This window comes from Colias croceus, chromosome 17 (assembly GCF_905220415.1).
Source record: "Colias croceus chromosome 17, ilColCroc2.1".
Classification (NCBI taxonomy): domain Eukaryota; kingdom Metazoa; phylum Arthropoda; class Insecta; order Lepidoptera; family Pieridae; genus Colias; species Colias croceus.
This window is the reverse complement of record NC_059553.1, coordinates 7466135-7490054: the sequence shown is the minus strand read 5'-3', so window position 1 is coordinate 7490054 and position 23920 is coordinate 7466135. Positions and strand designations below refer to the sequence as shown.

General features: G+C 33.6%; 1 protein-coding gene across 11 annotated transcripts in view; it reads right to left on the bottom strand.

Moving 5' to 3' along the window:
- The window catches only part of LOC123698829 (transient receptor potential cation channel trpm), a 225688-nt gene that overhangs the window by 9795 nt on the left and 191973 nt on the right, over positions 1 to 23920 (bottom strand). For 8 of the 11 annotated variants that reach the window (XM_045645592.1, XM_045645595.1, XM_045645593.1 and 5 more), the window contains 15 exons: positions 21941 to 22130; positions 16738 to 16949; positions 15714 to 15866; positions 15208 to 15285; positions 12717 to 12917; positions 11217 to 11374; positions 9579 to 9769; positions 9121 to 9266; positions 7417 to 7638; positions 6419 to 6652; positions 6114 to 6236; positions 5102 to 5293; positions 4222 to 4305; positions 1021 to 1207; positions 591 to 711 (listed from right to left, as the gene is read on the bottom strand). In XM_045645592.1, the coding sequence (XP_045501548.1) occupies positions 591 to 711; positions 1021 to 1207; positions 4222 to 4305; positions 5102 to 5293; positions 6114 to 6236; positions 6419 to 6652; positions 7417 to 7638; positions 9121 to 9266; positions 9579 to 9769; positions 11217 to 11374; positions 12717 to 12917; positions 15208 to 15285; positions 15714 to 15866; positions 16738 to 16949; positions 21941 to 22130 (2492 nt within the window). The remainder of the gene's footprint in view (positions 1 to 590; positions 712 to 1020; positions 1208 to 4221; positions 4306 to 5101; positions 5294 to 6113; positions 6237 to 6418; positions 6653 to 7416; positions 7639 to 9120; positions 9267 to 9578; positions 9770 to 11216; positions 11375 to 12716; positions 12918 to 15207; positions 15286 to 15713; positions 15867 to 16737; positions 16950 to 21940; positions 22131 to 23920) is intronic. The other 3 variants (XM_045645602.1, XM_045645598.1, XM_045645601.1) reach the window with 3 other exon arrangements.

Below are 23920 nucleotides of genomic sequence, written 5' to 3'. Positions count from 1 at the left end.
AAGCTACTGGACCGTAAGTGTCTAAAAACATTGATAAAAGTACTATTACTACATAGCTAAAAGCTAAGCCAATTGTGTAATCTTCAGTTAACTTACTGTTTCCACAACCGTCTCCTAACAGATGCAAGTAAAAAAGAAATTAAAATTAAAAACAATAATGGCGATGAGAAATTTCGTTCGCGTAACACAGCGACGGCCAATCGGGTGAGATGGTGAAAATAAAAATTTTTCCTATCTATGCAAATTTGTGGCAAAACTAAAATACATGCTAACTCAAATGTCACGAATGATTTATGAACTAAATCTTTTACAGCAGCTGTGTCTTGGATGGATCTACGGTTTTTGTGATGACGTCTATAATTGATTTGATTTTTAGTGGTCTTCTCAAATGATATGAAACTGAAATTATATTAATTCACAATTGATATTGAGCAGATTGAGTAAGCAAAATTTACCCACTTAAAAAAAAGGTTGAGTAAAAAAATTGTCCTATAAATTCTTTTACTCCTGTCTTGTGTTAAGTATTACAAATTTTATCAAATTCAATCCCTTAAAACACACACCAAATAATATAAAATTGCAAAACATACCGTCTAGCATTAGCAGCAGTACGTCTAGTACCAGCGGAAGTGGTGCGCGGGCGCAGACTGTGGTTATCTGGAGGCACTTCACGTACTTCCGGTAAGAAAGCATCATCCGTGGAAGATGGCACTAAATAAATTTTATTTATTTCATAACTCATAGAGTAAAAATAATACTCAAAATTCCTATTCAGAAAATTATTATTAACATTGTTCATTCTAAGTACAAGTACCTAAATAATAATTGTCTTATGCTACATTTTGTATAATTAGTTTTACATCATAGCTACTATGTTATATTTACTATTTTTATGATAGAAATAAACGTTAAAAGCAATAATAAAGTTTTCATTTAGCTCTAATCTGTAACCGTAAATTTGTTCAAAGTTTTTTTGCTTCATACAAATGTAATTAAATATATCTATGACATGAATATCACCTTTCTTATCATCACTCGGTTCCGTTCTATTACTGTCTGAAGACCGCTGTCTCGCGGGTGTGATCACTGTTGGTTTGACCACAGTCACATCTGGACCGGCTACACTGGCACCTGAAGAGGTTGACACTGAATCTGCTTCTGGCTCCTTCACAGCCACTACTTCTGGTCCAGGTGGAGGCATTTCATCCTGTTGACAATGTTAATGCTTATAAAAGGAAAACCATTTTTGGGTTTAAATCTAGAATTAAAAAGATAACTATTTATTATAAATATTTATCGCTGTTTATGCCCAAAGATAGTTTCTGTAGAAAACGCAAAACAAAACGAGGAAAGAGCATAAAAAGCTAAACTTGGACAACATTCAAACAAACAAATCGGGTAACAATGTGAACACAATAACAAATATAACAACGTGTTATGGAAATTGAATCTGCAGGGACTTCATTGCATGTATAAAGGTTAAGCTTAGCGACCTGCAAATAGCACTCGTGAGTGTTACTTGCAGCTCGCTTAGTTTATGATGTTGTTAAGTATAATGTATGCTAAGCAAAATGGAATTTGAATTTAAAACTAATTTATTTTAATTAGTCTTATATATTCAGGTGCTACGCTCTTATTATAAACAACTACAGCACAGAATAGCGCAAATAATAACATGATTGCATTTTTAATTAACACGTTGTTTATAATATATAATGAGTATTAATTAAAAACGCAATTTCGTGTAGGAATAAATTCCATGTGTATGATTTAATTTAATTATTTAAAATAGTTACATAATAGGGATGTTTCCCCAATCTGTATTAAAACGTACACGCGTTTAAAATTCGTAGCTTAAAAATATATTAAGCTTGAAATGTTTCGTAAAAAGATAGCATCAATATCTGATATTTGAGTAATCATTTCATTGAGATATTGCTCAGAACGGCCATTGTAAAATAAGTAAGATTGTTTTATAAGCGCATTGAGATAATATTAATATGGAGCAGACACCACGAACAAAATCTGTGCGCCAAGCGCGGCGGCGCGGGGCGCGCGAATGACGGCTAGACAGTCATAGATTATGCGATGTCACTGACTCACCGCTATAGAGGCGACACTTTGTTTCATTCTGTCTATTTTATTGGGTGCCACTCCTTACATGCACGTTGACTTGAAATTTTCTTTGTACTTACTTAATATTTATTTTAGGTATAAACTGACTTTACTACGCGGGGCTAACAATATCTGGCATATAATATAGGATGATGTAAATAGTGACGTCATATGGAATAATTTAATTTTTTGTGTTTTAGGTTCAGTCAGGGCTATGGGAAGTTTTATTCCTTACAAATTGAGCCTTTTTTAGAAAAAAAATAATTTTTCCCTTTCTTCACGGCCCAGACATGGAAACCTTGAATAGAAAAAATATTAATTACTTATCTCTGAACTAGCGGTCCGCCCCGGCTTCGCCCGTGGCACATATTTCGCAATAAAAAGTAGCCTATGTTCTTTCTCAGGGTCTTAAGATTGTCTGTGCCAAAGGAGAATGCCCATGAAAGTATGGACCACAGTACAGTGTTGCGTCAATGCCAGAGTGGTTTTGGAGGGTTCTTCGATATTCAAAAGATTTTTACCAATTGATTTTTTTGTGATAAAAACAGGGGTTTTCAAGATATTGAGAAAAATGTGAAATAACCTCAAAACTTAAATAACCCCGATTTAGTTAGGTTTATGTGTGATTTAGGTAACATTTTATCGTCCAAAGGTTATTTTTCGATTAACATATTTAATCTATGCGTAGAGCTTATGCTTTCAGACAAAGTCTATCTGTTCATCGGCTAGTGTAGGTAGGCACCAGAAATCTTCCGGGACGGATTTCAAGAAAACCTAAATATATACCTTCTTAAAAAATGCCAATTGAGTTTTTATTCGGTTTACATGTTGTTGTTGTTGAATTGTTGTTTAAATCATTTTTTCACTACATATTCGAAGAAAGAAACAAATAAGAAATAACTGGTTACCTACCAAGCTATGTCATAATAATATTTTTTTTTATATATACATATTTATATTATTTTACTTCACTATCTTTGTTTAAACAACCTACAGTGTATTAACAATACCTTAAAGAGTGATTTTATGTTAATTGATTTTTTTTTTGTAATTCAATGAAAACAATATAGTATATAAATGTAATAAGTTACCGCTTGGTTACCGTGGTAACCGGTAATGGACACTAAATCTATAATAACGGATCTAAACAATTACATGTCTTATTAGATTTTACAAAACATTCCCTGTTCAAAATATATTTTCCGATGGTAAGAAGGCCTCTAAATTGCCGAGATTTTTTTTAATAGTATTGTTGTCTTGATGCATGAGAAAAACCAGTACCAAAAATGGGCATTCTCCTTTCATCAAAATCGGTCCAGTAGTTTATGAGCCTATTAATTACAATCAAACAAACAAACAAAGTTTTCCTCTTTATAATATTAGTGCAGATAAATAAATAATAATTCAATTATACGTTCAAGTCAGTAGCTTATACAATATCAATTAAAAACTTGATTAAAATCAATTAACAAAAAAAAATTGGTGATTGAGTAATTGATTTTCATATTTCATGATTTCACCTTTTTTCAATTAACAACCAGTCTATGCTTTTCTAATTATGTAAAATTATTATTTTATACTATAAAAATATACGCCAGCAATTATTACTAACAACACTTAGTTCATGCCCAATGTCATATCTTAAATTTTTAATCTATGACAAAATGTCGCCCGCCAAAAATTTTGCTCTAACTAAGTTTTAAAAATTATTATCTAGTTACTTACTGATGAAAAGTTATTCCTTTGCACTTTTCCGTATTCTTTGTATTATTTGTGCAATATCGTAACACACACGTAGGCATATTTGATGCGTTTCACTTTAAAACAAATAAAAAATGAGCGTGACGTTCGCGCCAATGAGCGAGCAAGCGACTGAGTGCAGTTACGCCACATGACGTATGTTGAGTGGAACATAAGTGATGTAGGCGGTATCGTCTCCATATTAATATTATCTCAATGTATAAGCGGTTTTAAATATAAGTGAAAAAGATAGCTCTGCACGCTCTGCACAAGAGGCGCGTTCTTAAAAATAAATAATGTACAAGAGGAGCATTCGTAAAGTTCATGAAGTAGTGAAAAGCTATCGAATGGAATGGAGGCGCTTACGTCGGAGGGCTGCGAGGCCTCGTCCTCCTCCTGCACGGGGCGCACCGTGAAGCGCGCCACGCCCGTGTCGCTGTCCGACAGCACCTGTCCAGCGATGATGCCACATCCACTTAATTTGCATTTTGATCCGTGACATTTTTACGTTCGATTTTGGATAGGGTTTTCAACAAATTCTTGTGGAATCTATTAAATTATTTTTCATTGAATTTGTTTTAAATTATACCCTGTTTTGTAGTTTTTTATGTTTTAAGGTAAATTGGAAGTTTGAAATTGAATTGAATATATATATTTTGCGTAGTTTATGTCACAGATCATAATACAAGCGAAGCGAACGAACTTATAGATGATTTATCCATCTATAAATTCGTTGCACACGATAAGAAATATGAAATGGGGACAAATAAAACAACATTGGAGACGGTTAATAATGAACATACATGCTGACATAGCAAATAAAAATACATTCGTGAGCAAATTGACAACAATATTAAAAGTTACAAAAGCTATTAGGGTAAAAATTGTCTTGAAACAGACTGTATGTACATAAAAATATACCTAGTATATCTAGCCTGCCTACTTTGTACCTATGTATAAATATTTTAATTATAAAAATTCCATTAGCTAATTCTGATTGTCTGGCATGAGAATGAATATTAATCAGAAACTTAACCTATTAGTGCCAACAGTTATCACAAATCCAAGTTTTCTGACTTTAATTCCTATTAAAATGAAAAATTTGCCTGAAACTATTTTTGTTCAGGCTATTTTCCAAAACCAATTTTAAATTCCTTCAGTCTAAATCATAAGTTAGTTTAAATAGCAATACAGCTCTTACGAGCATTAAAATTAAAGAAAAATCTAGATCATTCTATTCACTTACCTCAGATCTATCACTAGCAGTCCTTAATCTGGACCCACTCGCCTGGAAGGTTGGAGGAGGAGGTCCCAAAGTATCTGTAGAGCCTCTGTTAACTAGAGACGGGTGTGTAGCCATAAACCGATGTATCACAGCCAAGTGATTCATCGTTTGTTCCGCTACGTCTTCTAGTTTTCTTAACCTAAATTCTACACTCTGTAAAAGAATGGATAAGTATAGAAACTACAACGATATGAAAAATCTGTTAATATTTCACTGTATGAACCCCTTTCTTCATATTTAGAATGTATCGTTAAAAGACTTATGTTCAGTTTCCCTACATCTGGATAGTAGATATTTTGTGATATAAATGCCAGGTCAAATGACAAACAATGTATGAAAATATATGTCAAAAAGTGTCAAGTAGGCTATCAGGGACTCAGAGCATTAAACCAACATCAGGGACCGGACATTATCAGCAAGCGCTTAAACCAGTCTTTATGCTTTCGTTAACTATCCAACAGTATTTCCATATGTATACACTAGGCATGACTACATCAAAATAATGTAAAACTTTGGCATAAATATATAAACGAAATAGCATTTTTATAGTCTCCGGAGACCACAGAATAAAAATGAAATACTTTATGTGCCGAGCCGCACCGGATGAACATTTTGTTTTATGATTTAAAATTTCCTAAACCGCAATTTCAATCCAATATTTTATTTTTCGATAAATTATTTGCAGAAAGTAAATGTCAAATATGCTCATGCTGATAAATTGCTGATTAATAATTGGAGCAATTTATGTCGAAATATTTCAAAGTATTTTATGAAGGAAATTCAACGAAATTAAAATGAGTACTTGTACTTGTATTTCTATTGCGATATTATCAACTTATTTTATTCGTATGCGACAAGTAAAAAGAGAAACTATAATATCTTAGTATAATTATGCGCTTAGTTGACAGTTTCAAGCGAATTTATCTGAAAAGCTGAACCTGTGAAATATCTAAAAATAAAGTTATGGTCTTACCTGAACTGATTGTATTTGGCAATTAGCTTTTTGATTTAAGTCTTCCATTTTGGTCGTGATATGTTCTACTCTATCTGTTGTATTCCTAACTCTTTCTTCTAATGAATTTGATAATTTAATTTCCTGAAAGAATTCAACGTTTAAATCATTCGTAAAAAAGACGTTCAATATCATGATTTTCAGCATTTTGACTCAAAACAATCTTAACATGTTCACTACCTCCAAGATATTTAAAAGTTATCGTTTATATAAAAACTTTCAAACGCATTCGGAATATATCTCCATTATTGAAAAGTAATACTTACTTGTTCCCTAAAATAGCCTTCTACACACTCTTCTTCAAAATCATATAATCTCTCCATATCTTCTTTTTCCAAGAAGAGTTTAAGACCGTTGTCGTATTGAAACCGTTTGTGTGACACATTCCTCGTCACCCATTTACATGTCGCGTATATGTGACAGAATATTATAAGAGGGGGTGGTAGTACTGGCTTCTGTTCATATTCCATGACTACTGTGAATCTTTGGAACATCCAGACCTAGAGAATTAATAGTTTATTTAGCATTCATATCTTATTTCACATAGATTGGTTTTGGCGTTAAATTATTGATCTAGGTATTGCTACTATCAGCTAATTTACCTAGCAATATGAGAATAAATATATACATAGAATACATATTTTTTCTTTTATGTCATTTATCATAACATTAATTAGGTTTCATCTTATAATTCTAACAATAGTGAATTGATAAAAGAACAAAATGTTACCAATTGAATTTGAATACGTTATTTAACTAAAAGCTTAACGAATAAAAACTTTAAAACCATTCGGCATAATAAAAAGGCTCCAGCTAAGGTCGGTATTCTTGTTAAATATTCAAGGAAAGAACGGGCTAATAATTTATTCACGGCAAGGCAACGTTACTCGCTCGCAAAAATAACGAAACAAACTCATAACGTTCATACCGACCTGACCGTTAATACACATTCATTTTATTATGTATTAAATTATAAATTAATACCGATAAGCGTTATAAATATTCAACATGCAAACGTATATTTCTGAACGTGGAAAAACTATCCATAAGTCTGGAAATATTAAAGCATATTAAATCAAACTCGATATTTTTAAAGTGAAAACTTCTTTAGCTGCGTTGAGCACTTATCGCGTCATCCACATGGTAAAGTTATGAAAATTAAAATTTTAATAGAAACATGCTAAGTTATAAATTTTCACAGCAGTCTATGAATTTTAAACCACGTCCAGACTTCGCAAATAAAACAATAAAGCAAAACAAAAACCTGGTGCGAGACTTCATTGACTTCGTTAAAGATATTATTAAAGACGGCGATAAGGAGGTTTATGAGCAATATGTTCGCGACGAGGAGGTAGATGGTCATCGCGATGGGCGTGATCCAGCGGCCCGTGACGCACTTGCTGTCGCCGACGTCCATCCCGCACGGCGGGTCGATGTCCGGCGCGAACACCTCGCCGTACAACATGAAGTAAGGTTGGAAGAATATCTACAAACAACCGCCGGGTCAATACATGCGCGTTGGCTCAAGATTTGGGAGAGTAAATGGTGAGAAAAGTAAGTGTTAAGCGGGTTAGGTGTGTAAGTGGAAAATAGTGGGGAATAGAGTGCAGAGCAGCACTGACGTTTATAAATCAGAAAATGTCGATCGATCGATCATCGAGTCCCGCCTCGTGATCGATTTTTTTCTATTCTTTATAAATTTATAATCAATAGATGGTTTGTAGAAATCAAACAGAGTTAACGTGCATATAGGTGATGTAAACGTCGGTGCAGCTGCGGCTGTACAAATTAATGATAAATATAAAACTAAAGCTAACATTACTACAACGAGCACAATACTAAATACCGCAAAATAAAAGACTACTCGCACCGTGTAAACCTAAAAAAATCTCGCAACAGGCAACATCGACTACGGAATACAAAATCGAAACCTGGTGCGATACGCCGTTGACTTCAATAAAGATGTTATTGAAGACGGCTATGAGGAGATTGACTAGAAGTATGTTTGCGATCAAGAGGTAAATGCTCATGACTAGAGGTGGGACCCAGTGGCCCACGCGGCACTCCTCCAGGCCGGGGAGCCCGCACGGCGGCGCCATCTGTTCCGCGAACACCTCCCCGTACAGCATGAAGTACGGTTGGAAGAACACCTGCAATTGTTAGTAGTGACACGCTAGCTAACATGTACACAAACCCAGATGTTCTGCACTTTCCTAAATACACACAAGATGGAAATCTTTTAACGACCCGAACACCATTTCCTGTCTGAGCGCAAAGTTACGGCGATTATTAACAGCAATTAAACATAGTAAAATAGTTTAGTGCCCATTAAACAGTCTGGATAATGATGTTGGAGTTGTTTTGTACGAGATCGTAAAAGTGTGTTAGTAATTATTATGAAAGAGCTGCTGTCTTATGTAACGTTTACGCGGCTGTAACTTCACTTCTAAAGATAATTAAGAAAATGATCAAAAGAATCTTTAAACATTTGAGTCAAAAGCGCGAATATCATGAATTTCCACATGTTATGTTCTCTTTACATGGACAATTCGCGTTTACTTTGCTCTCAAAGCTTCTAATTAGCTCAAACATTTGCTGCGTTGGGAGAAACATTAATTATTTACACATAAGACTTGGCTCCATATAAAGCATAACTACCGACTTCATGAATTACGCGGATTAAAGTCGGAAACGTACAAATTTGCAGTCTTAATGCACAGAGCGCAGTTTGCATTACTAAGTCTGTAAGAGGACATAAAATACTTTTCTATTTTAAAATTTAAGACTCATTGTGTAATGTGTTCCTCACGCTGAAAATTATGATTACTTTTAGACCAACAGGGATTGACAGGTTCTTTTTAATAAATTATAACTGAAAGTGATGATTGCTTTATTAGCAGTAGAGATTGATAGATTTAACATATTTAGCTCTAACACTATTTATATTACTTAGTATTATAATACTCACTTCTCTGATAAGATACCAGCTTGCTTCTTTATCCGGATATAAAATGGCCTGTCTCGCCACTCCGAACGACATGAGTACGACTAGTAATAGCACCACAAAGTATATCATATTTTTAACCATTTTACCCATCATTGTGACTAGAGGTCCTGTAGACAATCAATTCGTATTAAATTCTTATATTTAGTAAGAAGCTAAGTTGTATAAAGATTTTTCTTTTAAGCCACGTAAAAATGTTTCTCATAAACATAGCCTGTTACCAAATTTCTTGAAGGAATCAAATAAAAGTTTTTTCTAGAGCTAGGTAGTGAGATAATCTATATAGTAAAGGTGATTGTGATGACCTTTTCTTATGTACAACAACAATTACAGCAATAGCGAAATATCTTATTTTGAAAATAATACAATATTTCTAATTATTAGTTTCGTACTCCCTTCTTCCTCCCTACTATCTGACTTACCTAAGTACTTATTAACACCCAATATATTCAATATCCTTAAGTACCAATAAATAATATCGACGCAGTATATAACTCTGCCGACGTCCATAGAGCCGGGTCGGAAGCGCAGAGTCAGACCGACCAGGAAAAATATTATAAAACCGGCGTCGTACGTGTTCCACATGTTCCACGCCCATACGCTGAACTTATGTCTACAAGAAAATATTTTATTCCAATTTTAATGATAAACATGGTAAAATAATCAAGGGGACTAAATAAAAAATTGTTGTGTATTTATGTAAGTGTGAGAAAGACGCGAAAACGAAAGCTACTACAGACTTATATTCGATTTTTAAATGACTTATATTATAATAAGTCATTTAAAAATGTGAAAGTAACTATGTCTATCTATCTCTGCTTCATCCGAATCCGCTGACCCATATTGGATGAAATTTGTTATGAAGAGAATTTGAGACATAAGAATGAATGAGGCGCTCTGATTTCTCACAAAATACAAAAACGCCATCCATGTAAAATAAACAATCCATGGAAAACTAATGGAAAATATTAACGGGAGTCACACTGTTTTTCGCATAATCTCGTAAGTAAGTACGACAGTCTCTGAAATCAGTATATATGTTACAGTCAAAACCCTGAACCAGTCGCTATCCTTATTGACGGTTATTAAGGTTATTGACTAAGGTTATTGACTATTAAGGTTATTGACTGATTTTGTCTGATAAAATCAGTTAATAAGGATATTGACCGGCACCCTTAGTCAATAACCTTAATAACCGTCAATAAGGATATTGACTGGTTCAGGGTTTTGACTGTAGCATATACATCACATTCAGGATATGTATCTAGGAGCGCATTAATCAAACGAAGTGTCCACGGAATCTCAGTTTCAGCGAATGTATGCGGTTATGGAAATCTTACTTACAGAAGGATTTTGTAGTATGAAGTCAAAGTTCGAAAGAACAATGATTTAGATGGGAATGTTTAAAATTTTGAATAAAACGTCAGTAAATATATTATAATATTTACTTAGAATGTTAGGAATATAACGCTAGAAATATCCTATTTGAAAAATTCTCTAAATAACTAATAGTTCAATTTAATATATTACCTTCCAAACATATTGCTAGTTAAAGCGTAAATAGTTATCATAAACGCATTTGCTCTGTACGTATATCATTAGAAGACTCGAGTCGTATAAATTCTAGATAATTGTATTGACAAGTTTGTCTTTAATAAAATATATTTACTTTGCTCTTTCTTTGTGATTATACATCAAAGTCTGTCAAGCTTTTGCTTTCCGCACCATAAAATAAATTTCTTGCATTAAAGGATTAGGGGGCACTCTGGGATTTGGGTTTTACTCCCTTTGACAAAAATCACATAGAATGTAGTGATAAAACTTTCCGATGTCAGTTATTTGTACCCGACTGCGAAAGGAGGTTTATGTTTTACGTGTGTATGTATGTATATTTCATAGGAACGTCCTACGGCCCAAACTGCTGGACAGATTTTGAGGTTTGAAGACTTGTTGTAATCAACAGAATTGTGGCTATATAAATTAGCAGACGGGTTTCTAGTTTTCATACAAATAATAATCAATACATATAATAATTCTTATTAAATAATAATAATTCTTACCTAATAGCAACAGGCTCGGACGTAACAATTTCCCTAATTTTCTCACATAAGAACGTTATAATATAACAAATAGAATATATTTCTGGCCAAGATGGTGTCGGGTTCATCTTGACTAATACTGTATACGTAAACATCAGTAGGAACAATATGTATGCAATCTGGAAAAAAATATCAATATAAATATATGTACCATTAATAAAAGAAGTTTAAAGTGTTATCTCAAAACATGAAAAAAAAAGACGTGTGGCACTTAGGGACTGCCACGGTAAAGCTATTGCATATAGCATGCCTTCAAGCCACACTTCCGTGCCCGTCGGAGTGGAGAGCGTTAGATTTTTCGTTACACAATTTCTGGATTCGGTCCCCGATAGTAAACTAATGTTTTTAGTGGGTTATTTCATATTTGATACACTTTTAGGTAGTAACGTTAATTTGATGATATGTTAGTTATTTTTTAAATGTGTCTGGTAAGATGTAAGAACCATGAAAACTGTCCGGCTCTTGAGGTAACATCTTTTTATACGTCCCCAAGTAACATATATAAAATTTAGCTTTTAAAGTATAATGAAAGTTAGGTACAATTTTATACACCTTTACTACCTGTTTCCTGCCAAAGTAACCACAACCCAGACTTGATAATCGCTAGTCGTTCTTATCTGTATCGGAGACATATACAGAGAAATTTTCAACTTTCCTAAAGAAAGGAAAGTCTGGCCGTCATGGGCTCTTGATCTATAACTAACTATTTCATGTCATAAAGAACTACAAATGAGAAACAGCTACTAGAAGCAAATATTAGAACGTTAAAATCGAATTACAAAGCGACAAATTACTACTTCGTTTTCTATTTTTCCAACTATGTTAGGTACCACTGTAATATTATTAGGAAAATAAAAATAATGAACTGGAAAAGTAGTCGTTAATAAGTGCTCTAATGTCACAGAAAACAAACGTTTTATCTTTTAAGTTTACTACCACTAAATTAAACGTAATTTAAATGCAGTCAAAAGTGTTAAATTATAACGACGCATTTAATGTCATTATGTCTATAAATTATTGACTTAATTATTTATGAATCCAAAAACATTCCATTCATCGTCCGATAATAAAATCAATATTCAATGTGTGAAGGAAATTGGCCATTTAATTAAGCGTATGAGAGAACTCATATCTCATAAAGTTGTAAGTCTATTGATCAATAAAGTATTAATGTTAGTTCTCAATAATAACATTTCTTTTATTGCTTTAACAAAATGTATGTAACATTCTCATAATATTTTTTTCAAGTTTATCGTCAATGTCTACTTTACGTTTACCTTGATTCCACCATTTAATATTACAATGTACAGTATATATATATTTGTATGGATGCGAGGTAAAGTACAAAAGGTGACCTTATCGCTTAAAAGCGATTTCTTCCAGGCCACCTAAGTACTTATTTTTATAACGTAAAAACGTTGCTCTACTCTTAGTATGTTAAAAATAAACAGCAATACTTACTGAATCAGCCCAGAACTTAGTGATAGGTGCTGTAAAGAACTCATAAATCTTCTTCCTCAGTCTTAAAGGTCTCATTCTCTTATCCTCAGGCACGTGATACTCCGGCAGTTCCCTGTACGATAGTTCCCAGCCTATTTTACCGACTTTCCCGTTTTGATCTACTCGGGTCTCGCATTCGGCCCCTGAGCCAATCAACGCCTGCTTGAGTCCAGAGAAATACGTAAAAACGTTACCAAGACATCCAGACAGATAAAAAATAGTGTAAGTATCACAGATTAAAAATAGCCCACAGATAAGTTAGGTTTTAGTGGAAAAGATTAAACAGACCATGCATTAGACATTGAAGTTTTGGTGAGACTATAGGAATAAACATTTAATGTAAAACATATAGCATACAAAGTAATAAAAACAATTATAAAGCATACAATTTAATAAATATTTGATGAAGTATATAAAAATACGATGAAAGCAAAACCAAGTTAAGATAATGATATAGTTATGATAATGCAGACGTTTGCGGATGTCCTTTAGCGAAACTTTTCAGTTTTAGTACACTCTTATCTTACTTAATTATCCGTTGTTTTTTTATCAAAACGGTTTATATTCAAGAATATTTTACCTAAAAATCCAAAGATATAGACTTAAATAAAATGGACACATTCGACATTCCCAAGTACTACTGGCCGAATTTAATCAAGTTTAGTATATAATATATTTAGTAATCAACGGAATACGGGCATTTAATATGAAATAGTGTCATATATAAAATCTTTAACACAAGTGCCATATGCTATGAACAGGCGGTTAGGTTACAGCGAGCTAGCACGCAATTAAAGTGAATTTCGCTCGACGTTATACTGAAAATGGTAGAGTAAATTTAACAATGTAAAACTTATTTAATTAATGCCACTACTAACTTTATGCTGTAGTTGTGGGTATTTGTACTAACTTATTTTACTTTCGTTTTAATTAGAATTATTGTTTTTGTAACAAACTAACAAATAGAATACACATCAGCTTAAAGACAAAACAAAGATGAAATGAAGTCGTGTACAAAAACACAATTTCAAGTGTTGATTTTAGATTAATAGGCATAAAATATCTATTTTATTAAGTAAAAATATTCATCAATTACATCATCAATGTTCCCATTTTTTATAACCAATTTCTGTTGATTATTTTTATATTTGAAGACGATTTATTGCCAGCGTTTATTATACCACTATCTCAAAGTTATTGCATGTAGCATGGATCGGGTGGCTTTGCGGTTGCACCTGCTGCAAACCATGACAGGGAATGTTATTTAGATGTACTATCCTTAAATGAATAGAATGAAAAGTGTAAATAATCGATTGCGATCTATGCAAAGTTTAGCGAACGACTCATTATTGCCATAATTATAATAAAGCTTAAAAATAAATGACTAGTTTTTACAATGGTTTCATACCATTTAGTTCAATAAGTAGGTATAATAAAATCGTAAGTAATGCGTTTATTTATTGAGAAATTGTCTTTCCGTTGCATTACATGAATGGCAAAAGCTTCTATCAAACGATTTTTGAATTAGCAGCTGCGATGAAGAAAATATAAAATACATTCCGCCGCAATAAGAGACAGCACAGATAAAGTCGTTGACTTCAACGCAAATAAAATAAGCCAATAGACGATATTTCAAGAAAATAGCTTCGATATGAATATAAACGAAGAAAATGCTAAGAACAGGAAGCTTGTAAAAGAGCCATGAAACGGTACCGATAGCTCGCGTCAACGGTAATACGAACACAAAGGGTACGTGCATCTATTGTGACTCGAATTTACGCGATACATTCACAAATTTAACGCCATAAAGTGTTATATTGTGTTAAAATCGGAAATTTAAATTCTTAACATATTTATGAAATATTCTTTGAATTTCTTGCAACTTTCTCAAAGAAAGGTGCAAAATTTTGAGAGCCTCATGAAAGAGATTTTGGGTGTCTAATTCAAGTTGCTTATCTGTGAAATTTAAGAATAACAATGCGCGGAAAAGATTTTTTATTTCTCGACATTTCACTGAATGAATAAAGGCGAAATTTTTACGGCTGAAGGCCATAAAAATGAAAAATAAAAAACGTGGCCATTTTCCGCCAAATTCTACGAATCTCTATAAAGGGGCTTACGTCTAATAATGCTTTCAAATTCAGGTTTGTTTTATAATATAACCTTTGTTATTCAGGCTCGGGATTTTCACAGATTTCAACGTGGTTATGTTTGAAGTATTTTTTTAATCTTTCGGCTTTTGATAGGCTCCCAAACGCATTATTAGGTAATTGTTTTCGACGCAGATAATTCGAACCGCGTTTTAAAATTTCGAACAAAATATCACATTTACGGAAGAAATAGACAAAGATTTGTTTTGCACACAGAACAGTAGCCAATTACGTGAAATTGATATCGTCTAAGTGCAATTGTGTTCGTACAACACGTTCACATGTGTGCGTCAGGTGTATACCTGCGTCTTGTCCGTTTTACCCGGCTGTCCCGGGGGAATTATCTTCTTTATTGACAGCGTTCGTCGCTTCACCCCCACCTATATAATTTCATCTTTACTAACGCATCATATACCTGTGTTGTGTAGACAAGTTGCCATCACCAAAATTAAAGATATTAGTAACAACCGTTTATATTATTTTATTGATGTGCAAGGATTTGCTTGTGATTCTTTGAACTGCCTCGGTGATACATCATTCGTTTACGTTAGCGAGCGTTACGTGCTCTGTAAATATTTATTTGGAGCGCAAACTTTAACTTTGTATTCAAACTCCGTTACACTCTGCAGGGACAAAATGGACGCTTAAAACAACTTTAGTAAACGTAGTTAACAATTATACTCAAAAGCTAAACCTGACTAAAATGCTATCCAAAAAAAGTTGGCTGTCCAAAGAGTCACAAGCAATCCCTGATGAAAACAAAACGCAGCGTATAAAGCGAGATGGGAAGCAACTAAACAGAAATTACCTCCGCGTCATTAGGGTCCTTGGTACTTCTATCGTCTTCCATGCTCTCGTTCTCCAGATGCTCCTCCTCCGTCTGCGGCATCAGCTGCAGTTCCTCCTTCGACTTGAACTCCAATTGGAGTATGTACAGCGGACACAGCAGGCTCAGTATTACCTTTTTACGACAAAGCCGATGTTGCAAACGAAATGCTGCTACTGAATTATAAGCTTTACATGCTACAGAATAGGGCGCCGATTGCGTTGGTTCGAGCGGTTGTTTTAGTGCGTAGTGGGGTGAGTATGTACAATTCTATGTATGTAATGCTATATATATAGGTAAGACAAGGGCGTTATTGTTTGTTGATTTAATGGTGTCAAATACTATTTTGCTCTAGCTAGCTTTTGTACCATAGATATTTTACCTAAAGTAAAAAACTTGAGTAGGTATTGAAAGGCAAAAATTTCTTTCAGATCACATTCTATCAAATCTTATATACCGTACTCCGGTTAAGACAAGGAATGAATGTATAATTTTTAAATGAGGAAAGTCAAAGTGCTTTCAAGCAAATCCTTTTATCTGGAGGGATACAGTGGTTCAATCAGTTTAATTTAGTTCCGCCAGGGGGCTTGAGTATCTTTGTCATAATATATTGAAGTCAGTTAAACAAAAATGTTTTGTGTTCTAAAATGTTTGTTACAGAAACATAATAATTGATGGATATTGCATACTGTATAATAGAAAAATAGGTATTAGTTTTGGATGTGTGCTTGTGTAAAAAAGCGATTATCAAAATCATAATTGTGTAGTCAGTTACGTAGCTAATAATTCCTTGTAATGATTTTGTATTTACATAAATATCAATCGGCTTCATTAACGAAATAACAACGGAATCGGCGCCTACATGCAAATCTCTTAAGCTCATTGACACACAGACATCTAAACCGACTGTTACGGTTCCGTTATTACTATGTTACAACTACGACGTGCGAAGTCTGTGCGTTAATAAGAGAGAAATTTAACAGATAATAAATAAATGGAACATTACCTTAAGGTTGGTGTTCTTGCGTGTTCTAAGGCCTCCCATCCATAGATCTGCTAGTATAATCTGTGAGCATGGATGAGCTAATAGGGCTCTATGGTTAGCAGCTACGGCTAGGCTGAGACAGGTCTGTCCGGACCAGTTTTGTAGTTCGCAAGTAAGGAGTTGTTGGGCTTGGTCGTCGTCTTGCCGGTAACAGTAGTCCAGTAATTCTAGGGCTAGAATTGAAGTATGTATTTATAGATTTGGATATTGTTTGCTGTGGGAAAACATTGGTTTTATATTTAAGTAGTGGGTGTTGTTCATCTACTTATTTCTATATAAAACAAAACTTTGGTTAAAATCGGGCTAGCTAATGTTCCGGAGATAAGTTGTTAATAGGTATAGACAGGTAGATATTATATATATGATAATCTTTTTTCTATATTATATTTACCTATATTTCATGGATTTAATACAAAAAAAAGCTTTGATTTCTTTGCTTAGTTAAAAAATTTGCTTTTCATTAACATCGCATTTCTAAAATATGCAGGCATTTGGTTATTATGAAATAATTCAAAAAGAGTATGCCCACACAATTCATTCAATGTATTAGGGTCAACTAATTAGGAGCTGAAACTCCAATATCTTATTTGTAAAGAATCCTTAATTGCATAGGTATAAATGACACGTATGTATGTACTATACTGCGAAGAAAAGTATTTAAATGAAGTATGTATCAAAAATCTTGTATTATAAAAATTACAGAAAAAATATATGGAGGAATAGAGTGGCAAAATGGCCCCAAAAAATAGACCCATGCAAAAAGGCCGATCGACAAGTATTCCCTAATCTAAATAAATTATGAAATACAATATTTCAAAATAAATAAACAGCACACCTTTATTGTTTAAACCTAAGTATCTCTAATTAGAATCAGTTCGTTGATTGGTAACTTGAGAACGTCTAGACCTAGACCGATTTATAACATATTATTTTTACCTTACTGTAAAATCTACACAATGCCGGGGCAAGCAGTTAGTGAAACTAATACGATTAATGAAATGGACGTGAACCCTTCGTTTATAAAAACTGAATGAGATAAATTGTACTCTAAATTGTTAAAAAATGTATACTAAAGTCTCCTCGTTAAAAGCCTAAATATCAGTGAATATATTTCAGTAATAATGGTTTTATAACGAATTCAAAAAAAATATACCTACATCTGAAATTCTTATTCTGATTCTTATATTTTTATACATGGCAAAATGCAATAACTGCACAGACTGTCTAAGCTTTAAAAATGTTAATTAAAACTTTACGACTGTAACGACCATCATAATATAAACTTCAGTTAGAAAACTTTTTCATCTTAGTTCACGAATCAATCACAAGCAAATACAGTGGTGGTCACATAATTAAAGACACCCCCGAATTGACCATAAAAGATTTATATTAGGAAGTACAATTATCTGAAAAAGGTATTTAATCTAGTATTATTTTTATTAAACCATACAAGACAATATGTTCTTTAAAATGAGGGACAAAAAATAGTTATATTCCTTGTTAGTTTCGACACTTGCTCTCTGTGGGAATGTAACACAAACTTTGTTAACGTACGTATAGCTGGCCACTTAATTAAAGACAACAAGAAATTAGTTACAATTTTTTATAAATAAAAAGAAACAGCTTTGTGCTTTACTTCCTTTTGGCTCGTAATTTCATAAATCGTTGACACTATAATTTTTTTTGGTTATTTTTAACTTTTAAAATTAAAATTCATACGTTTAATAGTTTTAATATCAATTACTATGGTTAAAAACAAGAGTTGCGACTCCTCCGCAAGAAAAAATATTTCTAACTTCCATGATAATTAAACTGTTTCAAGGATATGGTTATGAATGCTATAAAATATGTCAAGATGTTCCACACGACCGAAAACGTACTCAGAAAAGCAAAACCAAGTGAAACTACTCGGCCGAAAGATTCAAAAATGGTGTTGTTGGCTAAAAAGATCCATTTAAAGGGTCGGAACTGATACAGTTCAGAGTTGTATGGTGCAGCAGGCTTGAAGGGGGGTCTGCAAGCACAATTAGACGGAGACTGTGTGAGGAAAACTTGCACTGAAGAGTATCTCGGAAAGTACCACTTTTGAAAAAACAAAATGTGAAGGCAAGATTTCACTTTGCTACAAAATACGAACACTGGACTGATCGAGAATGGAAACATGTGCTGTTTCTGCATGAAACTAAGATTAATATGATTAATTCTGTCAGAAAACAATATGTAAGACGCCATCTCAATAAGGAAATGGATCCAAGATACTCTAAAAAGTAGTCATACATGGGGGTGGAAATATCAAAGTGTGGCGCTGTTTTTCTGGACTTGGTGTTGGACCTGTCAAAAAGACAGAAGGCAACATGGATAAATTCCAGTACAAGTATATTTTAGAGCAATCCATGCTGCCCTATGCAGAGGAAAATTTACCTGTTGTTTGGACTTTTCAACACGATAATGATCCCAAGCACACAGCAAAAGTAGTGAAGTGCTTGTTAAGGAACCAATCTGTAACTGTTTTGGATTGGCCCCCTCACAGTCCGGATTCAAATCCGATCGAAAACTTATGAAATCAAGAAAGAAAGAAGTCGCGGCAAAGCGATCATCAAACATCGACTAACTTTGCAAAACATTTTCGAAGAATGGAACCAATTTAGTGATGCAACTTGAACAAAATTAGTTGCTTCCATGCCCAAGAGATGTAATCCGTCATTACTGCCAAAGGACATGCAACCAAATATTGAAAAGTGTACAAATGTTTTGTAAATACGTCAGGTATTTTGTGTTGTAAAAATAAACTCATTAAAATAATTTTTTTTTATATAGGGTGTCCCAACAAGAACGCAAGATTTAAATTTGGCGCCATTCGAAGTGTCATTGTTTGACATTTCAACAAGTGTTATTTTTTTTATTAGAAGGTATAAGGTTAGTAAAAATGAAACGCTAAACGAAGGATCAACGGCTTCCAATTGTAAAATTAGTGTTTTACCAAAATGGTGAAAGTTTTGCGGCTACAGTACGCAAATTGCGATCAAGGAAATTGCGATCAGTAGAGAGATTAATGGAAAAATTTGCTGAAACTGGGTCTGTTAGTGATGTAAAGACAACAACGCGCCTTCGACCAGGTCGATCAACCGAAAATATCGCAGTTGTAGGTGATGATGTCGCTCAAACTCCATCCATCTCAATTCAACACCGAGCTCAAAAATTTAGTGTTTCCGAATCCACTATGACGCGAATTTTGACGAAAGATATGCATCTTTCATGCAGGATGGGATGTGGTTTCAACAAGACGGCGCCACATGTCATACAGCCAGAGAAACAATACAACTGCTGCATCAGTCATTTCCCAGTCGTGTTATTTCACGCTTTGGGGACCATAATTGGCCACCTAATTCATGCGCTTTAGGGGTTTTTTTGAAATCGATGGTTTATGCGACTAAGCCGACGACGACTCAAGCCTTAAACGACGAAATTGGATGCTGCATTAATGAAATACCGCAGCATTTATGTAAAACGGTCATTGAAAATTTCATTAAAAGATCGCGTATGTGCCAGCAAAGCCGCGGCGGCCATCTCCCTGATATGTTGTTCCACACATAACCTCATCTTGTCTACTTTACGATATAATATAGTTTTCACGATTTTTTTTAAATATCTGCGTTTTATGTCAAATTTAAATCTTGCGTTCTTGTTGGGACACCCTATATTTCTTATAAGCGAGTCTAATGTCTTTAATTATGTGGCCAGACCTTTGCTAGGTTAAAACTGCTAGTAGTAAGGATGAACCGAATAAAATCTAACAAACCGACAAGTTTTGTAGATAAAATTTAGTTTAGCATTAGACAACACATACCTGAATATTTTAAAATTATTTAACAAGTTCCAATGGTAGTGTAATGTGATAACCAAGTAATAGAACAAGTAGATCATCATAAATTCTTGGGTGTTTTGTTGGATGAAGGTCTAAAATGGAACAAACACATTGATTACGTTTGTGACAGAATTAATCGTTTCGTTTACGTATTACGGCGTCTAAGAGATACTGTTTCTATGAATGCAGCAATAAATGCTTATCATGCCTACGTTTCCTCTGTACTTTCATATGGAATCATTCTTTGGGGACAATCTTGTGATGTGCGGAAGGTATTTGTCTCACAAAAAAAATGTATCAGAGCTCTGTGCGGTTTGAACCAAAGAGACAGTTGTAGACCTCTGTTTAGTAAATTACGGATCCTTACTTTAACTTGCATGTACATAAGAGAAGTATGTTTATTTGTAAAATATCACCCGGAATACTTTAAGAAGAAAGGAGAAGTAAATTCGCATATGTTGACAAGATACCAAAACAAATTACATTTCCCAACGTGTAGAATCAACAAAGCTAAAAACAGTGTAACATTTATGGCTATTAAAATATATAATAAAATACCGGACAATTTCAAGGAACTACCAGTAAATCTTTTCAAAAATAAACTGACGAACTGGTTAATGGTAAAACAATTTTATGACATTGAAGAATTTATGACTTTGAAGTAGTGTAAACTGAATTGTGTGTGATAAGTGAAGTGTGTAGTGATATAATCGTGTAAATCGTAGTGCGTTCGCGTAATTGTGAAAATTGAATTGTGTGTACATTTAAATAATTAAACTAATCAACTTTCTTTTTTAATATTTGCACACCCAATAAATGGGTAGAATGTATTAGCCACATAATATTGTAATGAAAACATCTATAATTTGTAACTACATTCTTGCAAATAAATATAATTTGAATTTGAATTTGAATTTGAATTTGTAAAAAAAATGTTGAGAGAAGTGTCTTGGGTAGTATAAAATGCTCTTAGTGTCTTTAATTATGTGACCACCACTGTATATTTTTTTTTACATTAATAAAAATAACTATACCAGTCCCTTGTTCACATCATTTACAACATTATAACCTTGTAACTACTCGTATTTACGGCTCAGAATTTGGTATGTCACTAAGAAATAATACAAGAGCCACATATAAACCAATTTAGGTATATATTTATCATTAGTATCAACGTCGAATCTAGTTTTGCCAATACTATTTTTTCCTTTTCTAGGTAGACGCGCGAAAGATTTTTTTTTAATGAAAAATAGCTATGAGGTATGCACTTTTGGATATTCCACTCTTTCTACCACTAACCTTTAGTCTCAAACTCCTTGCCATAATGCCGTAGCTCCTCATACACTTCTGTTTCCATATCGTCTTCTGCTGCTTCGTGTGCCATTGCTTTATACAACTTGCAAGCTACGAGAGACTTGGCTAAGGCCTCTTCACCGTGTGTCCACATTAGGAGCGCCATTTGATGCCGCTTTGTTAGTACTGCCCACATCTAGGGTGGAAAAGGTAAATGTAATACTAGTATGGATATTAATACTTCCAATTAATCTTTTTTTGGCTTATTATCCTGAAGATAGCATAGGTACATGACATATTAATAGAAGCAAAAAGCTATATTTCAGCTATTGCTAATAAATGTTAAGAGCACTGAGTGTCAGATGCCTAAGAATAATTTAAAAAAAAAAACTAGTCTTAAAACTTACAGCTACAGGACGTCATCTTTAACGTTTATTTTTCTAGCTTTCTTCTTATTTGTATTCTCTTTGCTTTCTGTACTTAACCGTAATTTATGAGCCTGTACTAAAGGACTAGTTTTAGTCTATCTATTAAACTTCATGTTAAACTGACTATAGAGTTTAATAGATTCGTTTTCATGATATGAAAAAAAGATAGCTTGCTCACACAGCAACACATAAACAACAACTTCCAATTATGATAAGATTTATAGCATGCAACCATAGAGAAGTAAATCAATCCACTGCTAGTTTTTGCAATGCCTTTCGGAGACGGAGAGGCTATCAATCGTCCCCTTTGATAGTTCCCTATAGTGCTATACTAAACCATTCATTCTATTAAACATCAATTCAGAGAAATCTTAATAAAAAGAAAGATAACTGTAACAGGGAAGAGTGACTTAATTGACTTGAACGTAGTTTAAACTTACGATTCAAATGTAGTTTTGTAATTATTATAATAAGGGTACCTATTTTTATATTTTTAAGATATGATATAATATTTTATAGATTTACCAAGTATCGTTGTTGATGGTGTGTCTATCCCATATAGCACACAAGTAAAAAATCTTGGTTTGATACTTGACCCAACTTTTTCGTGGGATGAGCAAATAAAACAAGTACGTAAAAAGGTTTTCTCATCGGCGTTCTCGCTACGGCGCTTACGAAACTTTTTACCGATCGCTACGAAAATTGCGTTAGCTCATTCTTTACTCCTTCCTCTCCTTGATTTTGCCGATTCATCCTATCCAGATCTCCATGAATACCAACTAGACACCCTTGAGAAGCTTCAAAATTTTTGTATACGATTTATTTATGGATTACGTAAATTTGATCATATTTCTGAGTTTAGAACAAAATTAAACATGTCTGTGAACTTAGCAGAGCATTTTTAGCAGATCAAAAAAATAATGTGAGTTCTTATCGCGTGCAGTTGAGTTCTATAGTTCCTGATACTTTTTAGAAATAGTTCTGGCGTTTTTACCTGAAAAAACGACATTTGAAAAAATGATCTGCCAACTTCCCGTAGCAGAGCATTTTTAGCAGATCAAAAAAATAATGTGAGTTCTTATCGCGTGCAGTTGAGTTCTAGAGTTCCTGATACTTTTTAGAAATAGTTCTGGCGTTTTTATCTGAAAAAACGACATTTGAAAAAATAACTTAGCAGAGCATTTTTAGCAGATCAAAAAAACAATGTGAGTACTTATCGCGTGCAGTTGAGTTCTAGAGTTCCTGATACTTTTTAGAAATAGTTCTGGCGTTTTTACCTGAAAAAACGACATTTGAAAAAATGATCTGCCAACTTCCCGTATTACATAATTTTTAGCGGATCAAAAAAAAAATGTGAGTTCTTATCGCGTGCAGTTGAGTTCTAGAGTTCCTGATACTTTTTAGAAATAGTTCTGGCGCTTTTACCTGGAAAAACGACATTTGAAAAAATAACTTAGCGGAGCATTTTTAGCGGATCAAAAAAATAATGTGAGTTCTTATCGCGTGCAGTTGAGTTCTAGAGTTCCTGATACTTTTTAGACATAGTTCTGGCGTTTTT